At 41.6% G+C, this 21,341-nt stretch overlaps 1 protein-coding gene and 1 long non-coding RNA gene across 6 annotated transcripts in view; one reads left to right on the top strand and one right to left on the bottom strand.

Annotated features, from left to right (window-relative positions):
• The window catches only part of sorcs1 (sortilin-related VPS10 domain containing receptor 1), a 258,319-nt gene that overhangs the window by 121,016 nt on the left and 115,962 nt on the right, over positions 1-21,341 (top strand). For all 5 annotated transcript variants that reach the window (XR_013294726.1, XR_013294727.1, XM_077570250.1 and 2 more), the window contains exon 3: positions 922-1,021. Coding sequence is in view for 3 of the 5 variants with exons in the window: in XM_077570250.1 (XP_077426376.1) it covers positions 922-1,021 (100 nt within the window). In the remaining 2 variants the exon portion in view is untranslated. The remainder of the gene's footprint in view (positions 1-921; positions 1,022-21,341) is intronic.
• Positions 17,952-18,857, bottom strand: LOC144054873 (uncharacterized). The gene is made up of 3 exons (XR_013294730.1): positions 18,683-18,857; positions 18,305-18,519; positions 17,952-18,066 (listed from the first exon to the last, which is right to left on the bottom strand). It is a non-coding gene; the product is annotated as an uncharacterized LOC144054873 (long non-coding RNA).

The following is a 21,341-nucleotide window of genomic DNA, read 5'->3' as shown; positions in this document are numbered from 1 at the left end:
AGTCAAGTCTGATAGGAAAGTTCATGCAAATGACTGCTACTTTTGAAATCACCCAAGGAATATCCTTGTTGCATTTTAAAGGTATTTATTTATTTCTTATACCAATATCTATGGTTAATTACAAAAACTTTGAATGCCATGCATTTAAAAAAATATATTTATAAACAATTTCTTCAATAGTTATGAGAGGACTTTGCTTCTGCAGCTGTACTCATCTAACTCTGATGAGCACATACTGTATGTGTGTGATATCTCTTCCTACTGCATTGAAAAGAGTGTACTGTACTTAGACTGACCAAAATACTAATTCAAGCAGAAATCGCTTCATCATCATCCTGTGATGTGCCTGCAAAAGAGGCATTGCGGTACAATGTGCTTCACTCACATTTTTGGCAATGTTTAGATCATGAGTCACCGACCTTTGTGAAAATTTGTGATAAATATAATCTGGGTTTTTGGTCAGCTTCCAAACTGTTTGACTCAAGCCGATTCTTAATGGTAGCTTTCCCAGTACTTAGAGGAGAGGCTTTTGTGGGATCAATGTCAGTAATGTAAGATGAAGAATGCAAAACTTATTATGCCTTGCAACCCTTCTCAAGCTGTTCTTAAACTGCAGGCACGTCTTCTTCTTTTTTTTTGCCCTAGCATAATTAATTCTCATAATTTAGGTAATATTAATTCAAATCTGAAATGGAGAAATGTAGGTTATATTGTATATGCAATGAGTCAGAGGAAATCACACTATTGTGGCCATTATAATGTGGCCACTGCACTCCAGTGGGAAAAATCCTGTTGAATGTTCAGCTCAATGGGGACTTAATTATATCAGTGCTTTAACTCTTCAAATGTCAGGGGACTTTTAATTGCAGCAAGTCTTCTTTTTTTTCAAATGTTCATCAGACCTTTCTGATCAAATTTCAGGTCAACTGACTATGGAGCAACATACCAGAAACTGAATGACAAAGTTGGAGCAAAGACAATACTCAGTTATTTGTACGTGAGCCCAAACAACAAAAGAAAGGTAATACTACTCATTTACTATATACTACACGTTACTGAAATACTGTAACTATATTCAACAATACCAAGCAATACATTTTACTGATATTTCTCTGCCAGCAACACAACACTTCCAGAGCGGTTGCTGGTGCTGCCATTCTGCACTGGCACCTCAGGAAATCAATGGCCCTAAAAACTCATTCTTTTTCCATCCATCCATTTTCTGAACCATTTACCCTCACCACCTATCACCTATCCCAGCTGTCTTCAGGCAGTAGGCAGAGTACACCTTGAACTGGTTGCCAGCCAATCGCAGGGCACGCATAGGCTACGTTCACACTGCAGCTCAATTTTGGGGGTTTTCCACAAGCATCTGTTTTTTTCATGCAGTGTGAACAGTACAATTAAAAAAAAAATTCACACCTGACCTGGGCCTCTTTTGTATGTGCATATATATCGGATATGTATGCGATGCGTCTCCACTGTGAACGCTTATCCGCATGCATCCGATTCATACGTCATCAAAAGCCTGATATGCGCTCTGCGCCAGCTTGGAAGGGAGACTACTGACACGTCTGTAAAAATACAAAGCTGTTTTGAGTAACAGTGTTTAATTTTGGTCTTTGATTTGATCCCACTTGAAACATGAAACATAAAGTTGACATTTGTGGCAATAGTAGAATAATTCAGCTCTGTAAATGGTTCATCACAAACGGCGATGACGCGACGTCATCTTTCTTTCTATCACCTCTTTCAACCTCGCTACTCTGGCGACATGAGATGAAATAATAATAATAAGTCTTTAAAAAAAGAGCGGGCAAATTAAAATAGGAATGTCTTTAAATAAAAATACCTCTGCTTGAGAACTTTTTTCTGCAATTTTTAGGTGAGATTTAAAAAAACTGAGTAATTAGGTCAATTGATTACAGATCAGAATTAATTAATCCACTTTTTTTTTTAATCTCTTGACAGCACTACTCACTATTTCGCCTGTTATCTTGTATGATGTATTGATTGTATGTGTATTTGTGACCAGGTTTTCTAAATGAACTGTCACTTTGTCCAAATTTTTATATTGTGGCAGTAGTAAGGAGCATACACGACTGACTGGTAAACACGTCTTTATTTAACACTGCCAACAACAGAATGGCGAATATCGCGCCAACAAACATTTCAATCAACACGCCCCCTGCTGTATGCCTGCTGGGTGAGAGGCATGGTCCTAAAGTCCACCACACAGGCCCCCCCCGAACACCCAGAAGAGCACTCAAACAGAAAACCTCACAGGGGGCTTCACCAGCCTACCACATCGACTACGCAGTCCATCTCCCAGCGGAGCAGGTAAAACCTGTTGAGCAGGGGGGACAGTCGAAAAGGCAGCAGGAGAACACTCAACATCATCGTGCGGAAACGAGGCTGGGGGCTTCGGAGGACGACCACGGCGAGGGACCCGAGCAGGCAACGGCACCTCGCCTACAACCAAATGAGCTGGTTTGAGCCTATCCAACGAAACCGACTCCCTACGCCCACCCATATCAAGCACAAAATATTTAACCCCATGCTCAAGCACCCGAAACGGGCCGTCATACGGTGGCATGAGGGGCGACCGGTGGGCATCGTGGCGCACAAAAACAAAACGGGCAGACATGAGTGTCGACGGTACAAAAACCTTAGGAACACAGTGGTGAACCGGTGCAGGAGTCAAGGGCATCCCCGATAGAAAGGGCCGCGCGTCGGGACCTTCGGGCAGAAATTCACCCGGGACGCGAAGAGGCTGACCGAACACCAACTCAGCCGGGGCGGCGTTAAGATCCTCTTTCGGAGCCGAACGCAACCCGAGCAAAACCCAAGGAAGACGATCGACCCAGTTACCGTCGGAAAGCGCAGCCCGCAGCACGGCTTTAAGCGACCGGTGAAAACGTTCACACAACCCGTTAGCCTGTGGGTGGTAGGCAGTAGTGCGGTGTACCCGCACACCCAAGGACTCCGCTAAGGCAGACCAAAGTCCAGACACAAACTGGGGCCCCCTATCCGAGTTGTGGAGGACAGGGGAACAGCTTCCGGCCACCTTGTGGTCCGATCCACCATAGTGAGCAGATGCGTAAAACCCTGCGACGGAGGGAGGGGGCCTACCAGATCAACGTGGATGTGGTCGAAACGCCTAGCAGGAATCAGAAAAGGTTCAAGGTCCGCCCTGGTGTGCCGGTGAACTTTGGCACGCTGACAAGCCACGCACGCCGCCGCCCACTCCCTGACATCCCTACGCAGTCCAGGCCAGACAAACTTGGCACCAACCAGCTTGACCGACGCCCGGACGCCAGGGTGTGAGAGGGAGTGGATAGAGGGCGGCCTGTGGACATATCGCAGAGGAGAGCGGGATCGCCTTCGCGCATCACCACCTCTTCCAGTCTAAGAGCCGTACCTGCCTCCCTGAGGTTGCGGATGTCAGGGTCGTCGGACTGTTCCGCAGCCATCTCGGAAAAATTAACCCCGAGCTGGACCGGATACACAATCGCGCGTGATAAACAATCAGCCACAGGGTTACACTTACCGGCCACATGCCGAACGTCTGTCGTGAATTCGGAAATGGCCGCCAAGTTGCGCTGCTGGCGGGCCGACCACGGTTCAGTAACCTTTGACATCGCAAACGTAAGCGGCCTATGATCCCCGCAATTTACGACTGAAAAACGCAAGGGGCTGCCACACATTCGCCACGATCTGCTCAACCACTCCCCCTACAGCTATATCGGACGCATCTGTAGTCAAGGCCACCTGCGCAGTGGAGATCGGATGGACGAGGAGGGCCGCGCTCGCGAGGGCGTCCTTCGCTTGCTGAAACGCCTGTGCTCGTTGCGGAGACCACTCGAGGGGGTCTTTAGCCTTCTTGTTCCCCAAGGCCCTGTAAAGAGGCTGCAGGAGGTGGGCTGCACGCGGAAGAAAGCGGTTATAAAAATTAACCATGCCCAAGAACTCCTGCAGCGCCTTAACCGAGGCTGGGCGGGGGAAATCAATCACTGCCTGTACCTTGGCAGGCAAGGGAACTGCACCCTGCGCCGATATACAGTGTCCCAAAAAATCAATCTCAGTAAGACCGAATTGACACTTAGCCGGATTGACGATTAGGCCATGCGAATCGAGGCGCTTGAAAACCTGCGTTAAGTGCGACAGATGTACCTCCGGTGAAGGACTGGCCACTAAAATGTCATCAAGATAGACGAACATCAATCTCTGGAAAGTCTGTGCTGCCCCTTTAAGGCCAAAAGGCATGCGCAGGAATTCGAAAAGCCCAAACGGGGTTATCACCGCCGTTTTGGGCACGTCTAACGGCTGCACAGGCACTTGGTGATAACCACGGACCAAATCCACCTTAGAAAAAATCGTGGTGCCAGCCAGACGCGCAGAAAAATCCTGAATGTGTGGAATGGGGTAACGGTCATGAGTAGTATTACTGTTCAGCCGACGAAAATCACCGCAAGGCCGCCAAGAACCATCGCTTTTAGGCACCATGTGTAAGGGCGAAGCCCACGGGCTGTTAGAACGCCTGACAATCCCCAAACGCTCCATTGTAGCAAACTCCTCCCTCGCAATTGCCAATTTGGCCGCGTCCAGTCGGCGCGCGCGGGCAAAAACTGGCGGGCCAACGATGGGGATGAAATGCTCCACCCCGTGCTTAGTATCGGCGGTGGAAAAGGCGGGAGTTGTCAACGACGGAAAATCGGACAGCAAACGCTGATAAACGTCGCCCGATGCCAAAAAATTTGCGTGTGCTAATGGTCCGAGTCCCCCAGCCACACATAGGAAAGTGGCGAAAGAAACAGCATCAATCAAACGGCGGTTAGCAACATCCACAAGCAGTCCATTCGCACACAGAAAATCCGCGCCAATAATTGGAACCGTGATCGAAGCAACAATAAAGTTCCACTGAAACTCACGTCCATGGAAGCACACAGTCACCAGCCTGGAACCAAAACTGATGATGGGTGAGCCGTTAGCTGCGCACAGGGACGGTCCGCTGCCACTGGCCGCCTTGTCCGCGGCGGTCAGTGTAAGCAGGCTAACTTGCGACCCGCAGTCCATCAGGAAACGTCTCCCTGATGACGTGTCCGTGATAAAGAGCAGCTCACTTTCATTACCGGCGCCCACAGCCGCTATGGAACGCCGGCGTTGGAGTTTCCCGGAGCCTCGAAGGTGCAGGGAGGAACACAACGCCTAGCCTTCACGCCAAACCGCTGGTGGAAGAAACAGAGGGGCTTGTCGCGCCGCTTCCGTGTCGCCACTCCGGCCACCACCGTCGGGCCCGCGTCCGGCGTCTCCTCCAGGAGGTGATCGGCTGCCACACTTTGCACGACGAGTCGTCTCGTAGCCAGCAACACTCGATCCGCTTCTTTGGCCAAGGCCCGATAATCGCGGGACGCCAGGCAAGCGGAGTTAGCCAACACCGCGCGTACCGTAAGCGGTAGCTGTCGGAGGAAAATGTGCGGGAAAATGAATCCGCCTTCATCCGAGCCTAACAACGACAGCATATTGTCCATGAGGGCCACTGCTGTGCCATCGCCCAACCCGGGCAGAGAAAGGAGTCCGTCTGCTCTCTCCGAGTCCGACAAACTGAACCTCCTAAGCAGAAGTTGCTTGAGCGCGGTGTATTTCCCGCTCTGCGGAGGCGCGCGCAATAGCTGCATAGCACGACGTGTAGTCAGTTGGTCGAGGGCCGCCACGACCATGTAATACCTTGGCTCATCAGCGATGATTCCTCGCAAGTGGAAAAGCGCTTCAACATGCTGAAACCACGAGGCCGGGTCGCTCTGCCAGAACTCCGGCAGCCTCGCGGTAGCAGCGACGGCTGCAAATTGCGGGAGTTGGGGCGTCATGGCCGAGGAGGACACCTCTTCCTTCACTTCTCGAAACATCTTCTCACGTCAGGGTCACCAATGTGGCAGTAGTAAGGAGCATACACGACTGACTGGTAAACACGTCTTTATTTAACACTGCCAACAAGAGAATAGCGAATATCGCGCCAAAAAACATTTCAATCAACACGCCCCCTGCTGTATGCCTGCTGGGTGAGAGGCATGGTCCTAAAGTCCACCACAATATCCTTTAAAGTGTCGTTATTGTAATGTTCATAAAATGTTTTTATTTCCTTTATTTAAGATTTATTGTTTCTACTACGTACCTCTAAAATTAACACCTTAGAATTCAAAATTATTCCACTCCAAATGTAAATCACATTCATATGCAAAATGTTTAAATAGTTTTCAATGAACCCACAAAACCAAGACTATTTAAATAGCTCTACCCCTCGCAAACCTGCATGTTCTCTGACCCTGGACGTGATACCATGTGACCACTGCTATTGGCAAACAAACGACTCTATTGAGCCAGTAATGCAAGTAAATTAGGCTTCTGTCGCTGGTGGCAATCCAGTGAGAAAAGTGCTGTAGGACACTGGCAGATAGAAGACACAGAAAAGCACAAGAAGAAAATGTGAACAAAGCTATTCAAGAAACAACAAATGAAGTGAAAAAGCAATAATTGAACAGTGCTTTTGGAAAGTGAGTGATGATTAAAATACTAATACAGAGGTATAACCCAGTGCTCATGGGATAAACAAAAGTCTAAAAACAACAATTTTCTTCGCCATGGGCCCAAAGAAAGACAACAGTGTCAGCGGTAGCAAAGAAAAACATACATTGCTACAAACCACAGTGGAATTAGGAAGGAGATTATCATGCAGTTGTAACTACCGTGACTACTTCTGTAAATATTGGCACCCCCCTTAGCTGTTCAACAACGTGCCTGACGTTACACAACGCACGCAAGGACAGCTTAGTACATGCCCAATGTAACATACACAAACTCAGCACTGAACTAAAGCTAGCATTAACATAGCAATTATCATCCACTGATGCCATCATACCACAACAAAAAAGGTAAGGTATTTTTATTGTTTAAATACTGTACTGTACTGTAAATGTAAAAACATCAATAGAAATTAAAATAGGAATTTTCTGTTTTTGGAGCTTGGGAACGGATTAATTGCATTTATATTATTTCCTATGGGAAAAAAATGTTTCGGAGGTTGAACAATTTGGACTTTGAACACTTCGCAGGAACAAATTATGTTTAAACTCTGAGGTACCACTGTATTAGATGATTCCTCTCCTTTTAAAGACTTTCAAGCTTTACAGCATTGGATTGTGCCACTTTAAAATACAAGATCTGATGCAAATAGTTCATTCCCTTGAGCATTCAAATTGTCAATTTAAAAAAAAAGAAGCAAAAAACAAACTAAATGTGCTGACAGACCCATGGCTAACTCATATTAGCCCTTCTTCGTTGGGACTTCCAAGTTATTCCAAGGGATAATCGCCCTCTTTTATTTATTTATTTTACAGTGGATTTGAAATATCACCAGTAACACGTAATGTGATTTCTAATTGTGTTTAGTTTGTTAATGGAAACATGATTAAAGGTGGTACACACTGTCACCTGGCTTATTTATAGACACCGTCAACATAAAAAGAAGAAGAAATGAATCCACAAATAATTTACTCTCACCTTCATTGTTTCTTAAACTCTCATTTGTACATTTCATGAGTTTGTATGGATACATGTTTTTGTTCTGCCTTTTCAGTTCGGTTATTTTGTTTCAAAGTTAATTGTATTTTTGCAGAGCACTAAGGCAACTAGTTGTGGCTGTGCGTTCCTTCAATAGATCTCTCAGCTTTACAGACTTTTTCAACCCATCGACAAGCCAAGAAGCCTTATTCTTTGATTTTTTTCCCCTTGGTGTGTGATTGAAGCTTACCTGTATATAGCAGAGAGCAAATTGTAAAATCCCCATTTCCTTGTTATTGTGTCACTGACACAAAAACAAACAAAAAACAAATTTGTTTTCGTAGCAACTCTACCTGCCTGTTTAGTACTTACAGCATATTATTGATGAAATATTGAACTAAAGAAAAAAAAAGTATAAGAAATATAAAAAGACAGACTGGCAACCTATTTTGAGACAGCAAAAGAACCAGTTATTGCAAAGATAGGGTATATAAAAAATATTAAAATAAAATAAAAACGCTACTTGAAGTGTTCTAAATGAGATGATTAAACATCAAGACTTTCCAAAACATTGCTAGGTGACCTAACAACAACTGACTTTACCACACAAACAATTTCAATCTACACTTGTAGCCCTTACTATCGCAAAAAAAACAATTCTTGTTAACTGGAAAAATAAACAAACTCTGAATATCGACCAATGGTCTAACCTCCTCATAAATCACATTTTAATGGAAAAAATATTGGCCTCAAATAAAAACCTAAAAACAAAATTCATAGAAATATGGTCTACGTATATAGAATATTTTAACCTAATTCTGGTTATTTAATTCTGCCTGTTAGCGAGAGCCACCACATCATGATAACTTACATTGATATTTCTGTATTTGGCAGTTTGTAACTAATGGTTGTGCTTTTATAGTCAGGAACCCAGTTGTTGCCAACAGGATCGAGCAGATTCACCTCCAATGGGCACTAAGGGTTAATATTCGGATTCACTGCATGCCAAGGGGCTAATTCTACAGGTGCTGTCCCCCCCCTGGCTGGGCGTGGGCGGGTCTGCCCCTCTGTTGGCTGCTGGGTGGCGGCTGCGTTTTGGCCGTTACCTGGGTCTCTTGGGGGGTGCTGCGTAGCGGGGCTCTCCCTGGTGCTCGGGGCGGCGCCGCCCCGGCGCGGTCCGTCGCTCTGTGCCCCGTGGTTCTGAAGACATTTAACATTTTCAATTTGATGTTTTACTGTTTTTTAATTTACTTATAGGCATATCAATGTGATATAATCATGAGTGTTTAAAAGAATACAGTGGAATAATGATTTTGTGAACTTTATTTTATCCTCTCACCCTCAAAGCTATTGAAGATAGGAATGTGCATGATGTTATCAGAGCCTTTTGTCATTGGAGTCTAAAAGTCTGGGGTTAGATCCTAATTGCATTTGTTCCCCCAGTCAAGAAGGGGAACTGTATGTAAATGTCTGTTTACTAATAAGATTACACCTTTGTTCAACCTGGAATCAACATGTCTGTATGTAAACGTCTGCTTACTAACAACATTACACCTTTGTTCAATCTAGGAGATGACATGTCTGCCCTTTGTTCAATCAAGAGCCGGGAGGAGGAACCTTTTATCTTTTGAGTATAAATGAGTCGATGTTCTGTAAATTGTCACACTCTTGGGGGGTCTACGTCGCATTCAGATGTGGATGTCCTAACGGTGTCTTTAGAGGCCTCTAAATAAATTCTTGCAAGAAAACTTCTTCATCAGATCCTGAATACAATTATTTTGGACACGCAAAGATTACACTTAAAATAGTAATCATACAATTCCTTCAGTATTGATCATTTGACATGTCATCATCATTGTTCTCCCTTTTTTTTTTTTGTATCTGGATGTGTGTTTGTGTGTGTGTGTGTGCGTGTGTGCGTGTAAAAAAAAAAAATCCCATACCGTTCACCTAAACCGAACACTTCAAAATCCAGCCAGAGTCGTGGGGCCGCCAGGAGACCCGAAGAGGGACCAAAGAAAAGAAAGAAAACCGAAGCCCAGCACCGACCAGACACCACCCACCGGGCCACTAACCAGAGTCCTTCACCAACCCCAGAGACATCTAAATTCCACCAAATCCGGGAGACCTCAAGGGCCCAAAGGAGAAACTGAGGAAAGGTAGAAAGGACAGACGAAGCAGAGTGAGATCCACAGACACCAGCCTCCACCGATTCAATGACCTGAGAAACAGATTGTGTCTGAGTTTCGATAGATGCTGGTGTGGTGGATCTGTCCTTCCTACCTTTCCTGAGTCTCTCCTTCCGGCCCTTGAGGTCTCCCTGATTTGTTGGCATTCAGATGTCTCTGGGGTTGGTGAAGGACTCTGGTTGGTGGCCTGGTGGGTGATGTCCGGTCGGTGCTGGACTTCACTTTCCTTTATTTTCTTTGGTCCTTCTTCGGGTCTCCTGACGGCCCCACGTCTCTGGCTGGATTCTGAAGGGTTCGGTTTAGGTGAACAGCATGGGATTTTTTAGGTGCACTAATGAATGCACGCACGCACGCACGCACACACACACACACACACACACACACACACACACACAAACACACACCCACATACAAAAAAAAAATGATGACATGTCAAATGAACAATACTGAGCTCTCCAAAAAAAATAAAAATAATAAAAAATAAAGACTTTCCAAAACATATTGGTAAACATGACAATTCTATTATCGGTGATATAGAGAAGATTCTAATATATTTTTATTTTTTGTTTTGTTGTTAATGTAGGCCCAAATTTGGCAAGAGGGATTTATCTGCCAAGAGATGAAGTAAAAAAGTTTGATTGTCCATCCATCCATTATCTACCGCTTATCCGAGGTCCGGTCGCGGGGGTAGCAGCTTTAGCAGGGAAGCCCAGAAATCCCTCTCCCCAGCCACTACATCTAGCGCCTCCGGCGGGATCCCAAGGCGTTCTCAAGCCAGCCGAGAGACATAGTCTCCCCCAGCGTCGTCCCCGGGGCCTCCAACACCTCTCTGGGGAGGCAGCCAGGAGACATCCGAACCAGATGCCTGAGCCACCTCAATTGGTTCCTATCAATGCAGGGGAGCAGTGGCTTGATTCTGAGGCCCTCCCGGATGACCAAGCTTCTCACCCTATCTCTAAGGGAGAGCCCGGATACTCGGCGGAGGAAATTTCGACCGCTTTTATCTGGGATCTTGTTCTTTTGGTCACGACCCACAGCTCGTGACCATAGGTGAGGGCAGGAACGTAGACCGACCGGTAAATCGAGAGCTTTGCCTTTCAACTCAGCTCCTTCTTCACCAGAACGGACCGATACATAGTCCGCATCACTGCAGACGCTACACCGATCCGCCTGTCGATCTCCCGCTCCAACCTACCCTCACTCGTGAAAAAGACCCCAAGATACTTGAACTCCTGCACTTGGGGCAGGATCTCATCTCCGACCCGGAGAGGACACCCTTTTCTGACTGAAGACCATGGTCTCGGATTTGGAGGTGCTGATCTTTATCCCAACCGCTTCACAATCGGCTGTGAATCACTCCAGTGAGAGTTTCTTGAAGAAGCCAACAGCACCACATCATCTGCAAAAAGTAGAGATGCAATGTTGATGCCACCAAACCGGACCCCGTCAACGCCTCGGCTGCGCCTAGAAATTCTGTCTATTAAAGTTATGAACAGAATCCATGACAAAGGGCAGCCTTGGCGGATTCCAACCCTCACTGGGAACATATCCGGCAATGCGGACCAAACTCTGACACCGGTCGTACAGGGACCGAACAGCCCGTATGAGGGGGCTCGGTAGGGATGGGAATTGATAAGATTTGTACGATTCCGATTTAGAATCTGCTTAACGATTCGATTGTTTATTTATTCTCTTATCGATTCTTTTTTTGGGGGAAAAAGATTAATAAACATTGATTAGCATCAACTTTTTTAAGTCTTAGTTGTATCTGTAAACAAGAGACATGTTTAAAAGTAACATGACCTTACAAACCCAACAGTGAAATTTTAAGATCCACATTCGAGGACTCAATAGGGTGCCATGGGAAAAAAGATTTGAAAATAAACACAACTATATTTTTCTTAAATCATCTTCTGTAGAAATTTACAAAATACAACATAGTTTATTTTGTGACAATAATGTCCAACTCTAATAACATTTCAACACTAAGATGAACTCTGAGCACTCAAAAACTCCTCCTCCCTGTCTCAGTCAAAACAGACGCAGCCAGTAGACTGGTGCGTGACTCCCGTGGGCAGAGTCAGTATGGTCGTGTGGAAGTAGCGAGTGTTGCTCTTAAGTCATGGTTCGTTCTGTCAATCTTTGCACGTTTTGCAACTTTGAATGAACCCTGATGAAAAAAACAACACAACACTTGTGGGCCGCGGCGCTTACCCTTGCAAGCCGGCGCCCATTAGTGAGATGCGGGCTTTAAAATTAGCAGTTACTAATGGCTCGTTTCACATAAAGGCAAACTGCCGCCAATATAGTTACTACCCGTCCCTGACGTGTTGATAGGAGTGAACGCTTGCATTGCTGGCGGGTGTTGCTGCTGTTGATCCCACCGGGACTTTGGAGCGCTCACAAACACGACAGACAGTCATCGCATGCTGTGTGTTCAAATGCTCTTGCATAGTGGTAGTGTTTCCTCCCTTAGACGAAATATTGCCAAGTTGGCCTGTTGTTAGGTTTTCTTGGAAAATGTCAACAAACCTTCAAGCGTGGCGCCATGTTTGTTGCTCGCCGTGCACGGAAATGTGGTTGACGTCATCGGATGTGATAGGTAACTTGTCGTGGTTTGGGGTTACTTCCCGCTCCAAAAATTGCATGGGAAGTCAGTGAGTAAACCAAATCTAATAAGTTATGAAAAGGAGAAAAGGACTTAAAATATAAACATATCCCAACCCTAATTTGTTACAACAGCTCCTCAACATACGCATTGACAGTATACATGTTTCAAGAGTAAACCAGCTTGTTTTAGACATTTTCTTTTAAATGAAACACACAACATATAAAATATGTTAACAGACATTAACTTAATACAGAAAGATAGTTTATTTTTTCTATACTTGTCTGCACTGTTATAAAAAGCACACATTACATACAAATCAAAAAAGAAACATGCTCGAATCTACAAAATAATAATAATGCATGTACAAGTCTGTGAATGAGTGAAGTACAGACACATATAAAACATATAAACACAACAAATTGACTTTAGCACTGTTTGTGTCTGCCTTTTTACATCTTGTCTTTAATACAAATACTTCAAAATGGAGCTTTGGTTTGCTGAAAAACAATCTTATGTCCAAGACCTACTACATGAGGCTAGTTTTTTTCTATGCAGACACAAACACACCACGCTCGCACGCCACACACGTTATAGTAAGCTAGCCAATAGCAGCACAACAGAGACATTAATATTAACACTTGTTTCCTGTAGCAACATGATTAATTAAGGAGCAAAAAAAAAAACAGACTAGTAATAAAAATAATGTGTTGGTGTTGAGTGGTAGAAGATAAGAAACTTCACATATCCTGGTAAAAGGTAGGAACTTTCACTCAACTAGAGAGGCATACCCTGTGACTGGACTGAAGAGAACGACATGCTCTGCTTGTCTGCTTGTAAGCAGGGGTATGGCAAGCCCTTTGAGCATTTATTCCATATCCTTGATATCAGACAGTAGTGTTTCCTAACTAGTGCACTCTTTGTCAGAACTAGGTGAACATTCAGCCATACTAGTTATGCGCTTTGTCGTACTACTTGTACAAAAACACTGACATGTCACCGATTTTCTGCAACTTGTGCCACTTTAATCCAACTAGTGGTGACACAAGTCTAACTAGTGACACATATAAGCATGCATGTAGTGCCAAAGTCGCAGCTAGTCGGCTTTTTTATGCACTAGTTGCCCAGTGGACCAAACAAGTAATGTTCAAAGTCTTACTAGTTAACTAGTAAGGCACAAAGCTCTAACATGTTTACTAGTTGACCGTGAATTATTCTAACATGTTAACTAGTTACCTCTGATTTGCTGCACTAGCTTACTTGTGAGAGCTGAAATACCTACTTGTTAACTAGTGAATGACAAAACACTGACATGTTAGCTAGTGAAAGCCTCTTAAAGACTACATGTTGAACTAGTGACACTCAAACGTTTTTACTAGTAAACTAGTAATGCCCAAAATTTTCACTAGTTACACTAGTGAGACATTTTGACTGAACTAGTTCAACTAGTGAGGTCCAAAATGTTCACTAGTAGAACTAGTGGATGCCAACATGCTCACTAGTCAACTAGCGTTACAGTCTTTTGAATTTGCTAGGTAGCTATGATGCCCAAATGTTCACTAGTTGAACAAGTGAAAAACTAATTGCTCACTAGTGGCACTAGTTACGCTAAATGCTAATCAGGAGGCCGGACAATGCCACAAGTGGGTAACTCCTATTGGCTCTATGATCAGAGCTCAACCCAGGAAAATTTTAACCCTGTAAAGCCTGAATTTGAGCTTCCACAGTCATTTACTGCCCCTTGTATCTATTCAAAATCAACACAGAGCAGTCACTTACCACTTTATATGCTATACTAAATAAAAAGAAATCCAGTGCAACAGTTCTGAAATAAATTTGCCCTTCTTGAGGATTTGAATTGTCATTTGTTGTTAAATCTGTTCAAACTGGTGGTGGTAGCAAATGCATCATGATTGGCTGATTGGTTGTCCGAAGTCACACAGATCTTGTCTGGTGCATCCTTGGTAATGTAGGCGGACGTCTGGACGAGTAAGTGTTCAAAGTTAATTTTTATCTTTATTCCTTAAAATGTCCACTAGAGGGCAGCATGTCAACATGCACACCGTGCAAGTTACATGTTAACAAGTAAGCTTTTATTGAGCGTACATGTTAACATGTAAGCTTTTATTGAGTGTACATGTTAACAAGTAAGCTTACATTGAGTGTACAAGTAAGCTTACATTGTGTACATGTTAACAAGTAAACTTTTATTGAATGTACATGTTAACAAGTAAGCTTACATTGAGTGTACAAATAAGCTTACATTGAGCTTACATGTTAACAAGTAAGCTTTTATTGAGCTTACATGTTAACATTGTTGGAATTTATTTCTATATTCATATAAACTCAAGTTAATAATCTGACTCCAATTTGTGACCTTACCAAACTATCACCCATCCAACAATAGCATGCTCGTTCTGTAATAGAAAGGTATCAGGAAGCCGGCATTTTCACACACGAGTGGATTTATTCCTAACACTCAAATCTAATACAAAACAGCTGGGGTCCCGGGTCCCTATCAATACAATTCTATACGTCTCTGTCTCAAGCAGCCAACGTAGTCTCATCCGAGTTGCCCCAGTGAATAGTTATACTACACAATATTTAAATGACACAGAAACAAAGGCATCCTGACATTATTCTATTGGCTACGTGTTTTCTGCAGTTTAACTTTAGCTTGCTTTTCATGGGCCGATCTTCATCCGCAGCGTCACTGGGTGGCTTCTCCTGTTTTGTACTTTTCCGCCCCGGTGTAAAACAAATGTGGTTTACAACCTACTCTGACCTTATTGCGGCTCTGCATCTCCCCTTGCAATTAGCATCCTTTGTTCGGCAACATTCCATTCCTGCAACCCCCACGTGCATCACACACATCCTGTATTTCACCCCCACTCACACAAACTCTTATATTCCTTTAACATGTAAGCTTTTATTGAGCGTACATGTTAACAAGTAAACTTTTATTGAGTGTACATGTTAACAAGTAAGCTTACATTGAGTGTACAAATAAGCTTACATTGAGCTTACATGTTAACAAGTAAGCTTTTATTGAGCTTACATGTTAACATGTAAGCTTTTATTGAGTGTACATGTTAACATGTAAGCTTACATGGATCTTACATGTTAACAAGTAAGCTTTTATTGAGCGTACATGTTAACACGTAAGCTTTTATTGAGTGTACATGTTAACATGTAAGCTTACATTGAGCATACATGTTAACAAGTAAGCTTTTATTGAGTGTACATGTTAACAAGTAAGCTTACATTGAGTGTACAATTAAGCTTACATTGAGCTTACATGCTAACATGTAAGCTTTTATTGAGTGTACATGTTAACATGTAAGCTTACATGTTAACAAGTAAGCTTTTATTGATTTGTGCAAAGAACCCATACTGTGCATTACAGTAACATACCGAAAAGCCCCTGCGTTGACCACCTTCAAAATAAAAGCTACTCAACACCACAAAAAATCCTTAAAAAAGTCAAGGTTTGTGGCCAGGACCCGGACCAGTTCTACAGGACACTGCACCACCCCAGGTGTTCAATGAAAAAAGCACTTTGACCAAAATCTGATGTTACATTTTAAAATAAAAGTAATTTGAAATTTAGACTATTACTGCTGATTTCAATAAATCATTAAAAATTAAAAGTTTGCTATCCTAGGACCGGACCAGTTCTACAGGACACTACACCAACCCAGGTATCCAACCAAATTTCTTTCATGTGATTTACTGGCTAGTCCTGGACCACAGCACTTGCTCAAAGCAGGTAGGATATGCTCCAGCTTAAAGAATATAAGCTTGTCGAAATGTCATCAGTTAACAACCAATTCCTGTTAGGATGACATTACATATATAATGACACAGGTATTTTAAAACATATATATACAATACAGGCCAAAAGTTTGGACACACCTTCTCACTCAATACATTTGATTATTTTTCATGACCATATACAGTACATTGTAGATTCTCACAACTAACAAACACATGTGGAGTTATGTAAAAATAATAAAATAAACACAAATAAAAAGCCACCCTTTTCTCTGATTACTTTTTTGCACATTCTTGGCATTCTCTCGATGAGCTTCAAAAGGTAGTCACCTGAAAAGGTTTTCCAATAGTCTTTAAGGAGTTTCCAGAGGTAAGAGTATGCAGAAAAGAAACCAGAGCAAAGGATGGCTATTTGAAAGAATATCTAATATAAAATATATATATTTTTAAGTACATAACTCCACATCAGTTCATACATAGTTTTGATGCCTTCATTGAGAATCTACAAAGTAACCAGTCACGAGAATAAAGCAAATACATATATTCAAACAGAATAATTATATATACACTACTCACAAAAAGTTAGGGATATTTGTCTTTCAGGTGAAATTTATGGAAAATGTAAAAAGTTCAAGCTACAATGATATCAATACATAAATGTAGGACATTTTGAGTGGTTCCACCACACTGGAATCCCTCTCTAAGTAGAACGATGCACTGGTGATTTCGTCATCTCAAACAATTGATTGAAACAAAAAATAACAGCAATGGTGGGTACCCCACAACCAGAAATTTCAACATCTCAATAATTCACCATGTGCCCTTGAGCATTAATTACAGCTTGACAACGACATCTCATGCTGTTCTCAAGTCGACTAATTGTCTGCTGAGGCATGGCATCCCACTCTAATTGAAGGGCATTGAGGTTTTGGAGTCTCCAGCCTCAATACGGCGACTCTGCTGATCCCACAGCTTTTCAATAGGATTCAGGTCTGGAGAAAGTGCAGGCCATTCCATTTGAGGTACACCAGTTCCAACAGCCGTTCCCTGATGATGCCACCTCCATGAGCTGGAGCAATGTCGTTTGTGAATTTTGCCACTAAGCTCCTTCTCAGAGAACAGAAACTTGTGCAAAAAGTACTGAAACATTTGACAGTTGAACATGTGCATTCAAAAGCATAGGGAAGGTCACATTAAGTTAACCTGTGAAGGTTTGAATGCATTTTAGGCTTGTCCTGAAATTTCACCCAAAAGCCAAATATCCCTAACTTTTTGTGAGTAGTGTATATAATTTTGTGTAAAACATCGTCCAAGATTTTTCTTTTTAATCCACTGTGATAACTTCCGACCTTTTGACAGATGCTAATTTGGGGAAAAGAAAGTATATTGTGACCTTTATAAATCTTTATATCAGTAAATTTTCATTTTCTTAGGAGTTACTGTCGCTTTAATTAATTCATTCATTAGACATTCCAGATTCATCAATATGAAGAGCCCCTCCCTTTGGACCATGGCAGTGAACAGTGCACGGAATCATCGTATGTGCCATCCAATGCTCTTTGTCAGAGGAAAGACTTGCTGCACTACAGCAAATAAATCCAACCTCTTATTCCTTCAAATCTGGTCAGGACATCTTCTTGCAGGCTCTCAAAGTTGCGGTCTAGTGGGCAATCAAGGAAGTTGCAGATTGGTCCAAATAGACATTAGATTTGTTTATGTCACAAATAAAAATACATTCTTGTTCCAAGCAGTTTCTCTTTTATTTATTTAAAAAAAAACTGCATATGAATTTTCGACAATTTTCCCATCAACAATAAAGCCTTTTGCAGTTCAGTTAAAAACAGTTAATGTGGAACAGACTCTGAGACAGATCCTTGTGGGCCTGCACCACCTCAGGAACGGAGGAGGCTCTTCCATTTTCATCTTCTGGTTTCACATCTTCAATAGTAAAGAAAATATAAGTAGCTTATAAGTGACAAACATACAAAGTATTTTTTTGTTTTTAATCAGGTAAGACGTGTTTGACATATGATTTTTAGAGCTAACAAACGAGCAATAAACAATATAACAATCACAGATTAAAGTTATTACAAAATATTACTTATAAATATACAGTATACTGTTCACCAGAATAAATGTTTACAAAATATGTATAAAATGGTATTGGCATTCAGACCTGAAAAATTCACGCTGTGGTCCCCCCATATCATCTGCATCTTCTCCTACAAACTCAATGTGTGGTGGTTGGCTCCAACAAAAACTCACTCTAGAGAGTGCTTTAATGGCACTCTCTAGAAGCTTACTCCTCCTGATACAAATGGTGGATGCCATAGTGCCAGAAATGTGATCCTCGTGATAAGTCCTCAAGATAGTGGCAAGATCCACTTCTTCCTAATATATATGAAAAGAACAGTACATTAGAAATGAATGGCAGAAACACTGGTAGAAAGTGGCAAAATCATTCATTCATAATTTTTTTTAAATGCAGTCAAAAACGACTACTGAAAAAAATTAACATTTTTCCCAATACTCTGTTTAAAAAGTTATAACTTACTGGAGGACTGTCATTTTCAAAAGGATCTGCAATGATGTCATCATCTCCCCCATCTTCTTCAGTATCATAAAAAGTCATTGGCAGGAGTCCTACAAAATATGATTACACAAGTCATAATTACACACAGGAATACCGGAGACCTAAACCGTTTGTATTATACAAGTACTACATTGTGATTTAGCTAGATGTACTGAGATTTCATTTATGCATGTGTATCTCATTTATTGTGCATTCAGCCTTTTTTTTCACAGAAATTTTGACTACTCCTTTGTTTTCTGTATTTGTCATATAGTTTAATAACTATCGTAAGGACAAACTTTGTGTTGTCCGGCATAATCGATAAGAGAGGGATGTTTAGCTCTCTGTCAATATACAGTATACAGCAAGAGCACAGCACAAGTGTTGAGGACAGAATTGACATTGAATAGAATACAATGTAACATGTGGCTCCTGTTTCTAAACCTACGAAATACCTGTTCATAGGTTTCAAACATGTTGCTCTGTAGAAGACCTTGAAAAATAGACATGGTGCATGTGACGATGGCATAAAATGATAAAGCCTATAGTCATATTTCTAGAACATGCTCAATATGACTGATTATTTATCATCACATCTGGGGTCCCAGCATTGAGCCACTGTGCAGGATCCAAACTTGACTCCTGTTGGAAAGAGTTACATTCGTACTTACATTCAGCTCTTTTCTATTGAGGTGTACACAGAAAGGGTGACTTCCAAATAGAAATGCAAAATAATGCTATTTTCAAACAATACCGATAAACCAATAATTTAGAAAGTGTCGATAACCAATAAGTAAGTTGATAATTGTTTCCAAAATTAACTTGCGTGTGAGTCCTACTATAATTCTAACATACTACAAATACAATGAAACATTGTGTAAAGCACCATATAGCTGAATTTTCTTGATATCTCTGTTTCAGACAACCAGTAATCCATTTTGAGTTTGCCAAAACAAAACAGTCATGTTTAAAAATTGCAACAAAAAACTGTAAGGGTAACATTTTTGGGAGACACAATAAAGAAAGCCCACAATGGCGACTGCCATGTCGCCATAATGCATCTTCTGTGAACACGAGGTCGTGCGCATTACGATGTGACAAATATGCGACACTACCATAGAAGAGGGGAGTGGTTGAGGAGTTGGGCACAACCACAACAGATGGAGCAACGTGACATGATATTAATATTGGCGGATTTCTTTATTATCTGGTTTATCTATATGTCAAATTGATTGATAATTGCTGATAACCATCAGCGGATTTTTTCATTATCTGGTTTAGCAATAATTGTCTTTAATAATCGGACACCGACATTATCGTGCATCCCTTCTTCCAAACCCAAATCATTAACATTTAGACCACCATTTTCTTCAGTCTGAATTATCAAGTACACACAAAATACAGTATGGTTTACAAATACTTACGAGTACTGCGCTGAAGTCTGTCCTTGGTGCACTTCCTTCATTGTCCATGCAAGTAGGCAAAGACTGGGAACTTGCACTACACTGTAAAAATAATAATAAATAAATAAAAACTGGAATTTCCCAGCACCAAAAAAATAGTCAAATAACATAAATTTATTATTTCTCATAAAACACGCCATTTAAGAAACAATACTTGGATTTTTTTTCTTTTTATTACATCCTGGAGATAACATCCTCCTGTACAAATCCATTGAAATCTGCTGTCGAGATTCCTCATTGACCGCTGCAACAGCTCAGCTGGGATAGCTGGGATTCCATCATTGTTTGATTGTAAATGGCATGTTTTAAGGTTTCAATTACTATGAACAAAATATGTTTCTTCCATCACACTTGGTTTTATTGGATTGTTAAAAAAAAGTCACCCTAACAGTATAGGCTATGACAAAAAATTATGCGATTCAGCTTCCAAAACATGTAAAAAAAAACTGTTGAAAAACTAGATATTCAGTTTAAAATTTCAACAATTTACATTACGGTACTGCAATTCCTTTACCGTATATAGCACTTTTCCACCTTATGATGCCCTCAAACAGCTTTACATTTTGACTACTCATTCACCTTCTGATGATGCAGGATCAGGAGTTCAGTATATTGCTCAAGGATACTTCATTATGGTCACAAAGGGGATCAAACCCACAATTTAATGGATACTAGCCAACAACTTTACCACTGAACCATGTCGCTGCTGTTTTTAGCAATTTTAGATCACATGAAATGTATACTTAGTTGGTAGTGCTGATGCCCCATGGCATCCCTAAATCAATTGCAATTATTTGCTTTGCATATTATTTATCCTCTCATATTTTCCCCTTTCCCTATGCCTCTTTAGATGTCCTTTCAAAATAAATGTTAATACAATGTCAATGAATGCTACCATCTAGTCAGCTAATTAAGAATTTATCGTACAATTATACATTTTTAGTATTAATTTCTCAGAAATTGTAAATGTCTGTCATTTTTAAAGGGTTTTAAAGTTGCATAAATTTGAGAGGTTATTACCTTAAATAACAGACAAATATTTGAGGAATTACGATTTATTTGTGAACCTATTTTAACAATAAATATATGCATTACTAATACGTTTTTCTGTAAAACAACAGAAATATCAAGTTGTGAAATGTTGTGTCAGAGTTACAGAGATTTTATGTTATTTTTGC

The sequence above is a fragment of the Vanacampus margaritifer genome, chromosome 7 (genome assembly GCF_051991255.1).
Source record: "Vanacampus margaritifer isolate UIUO_Vmar chromosome 7, RoL_Vmar_1.0, whole genome shotgun sequence".
In the NCBI taxonomy this organism is placed as follows: domain Eukaryota; kingdom Metazoa; phylum Chordata; class Actinopteri; order Syngnathiformes; family Syngnathidae; genus Vanacampus; species Vanacampus margaritifer.
This window is presented reverse-complemented; position numbering and strand designations above follow the sequence as displayed.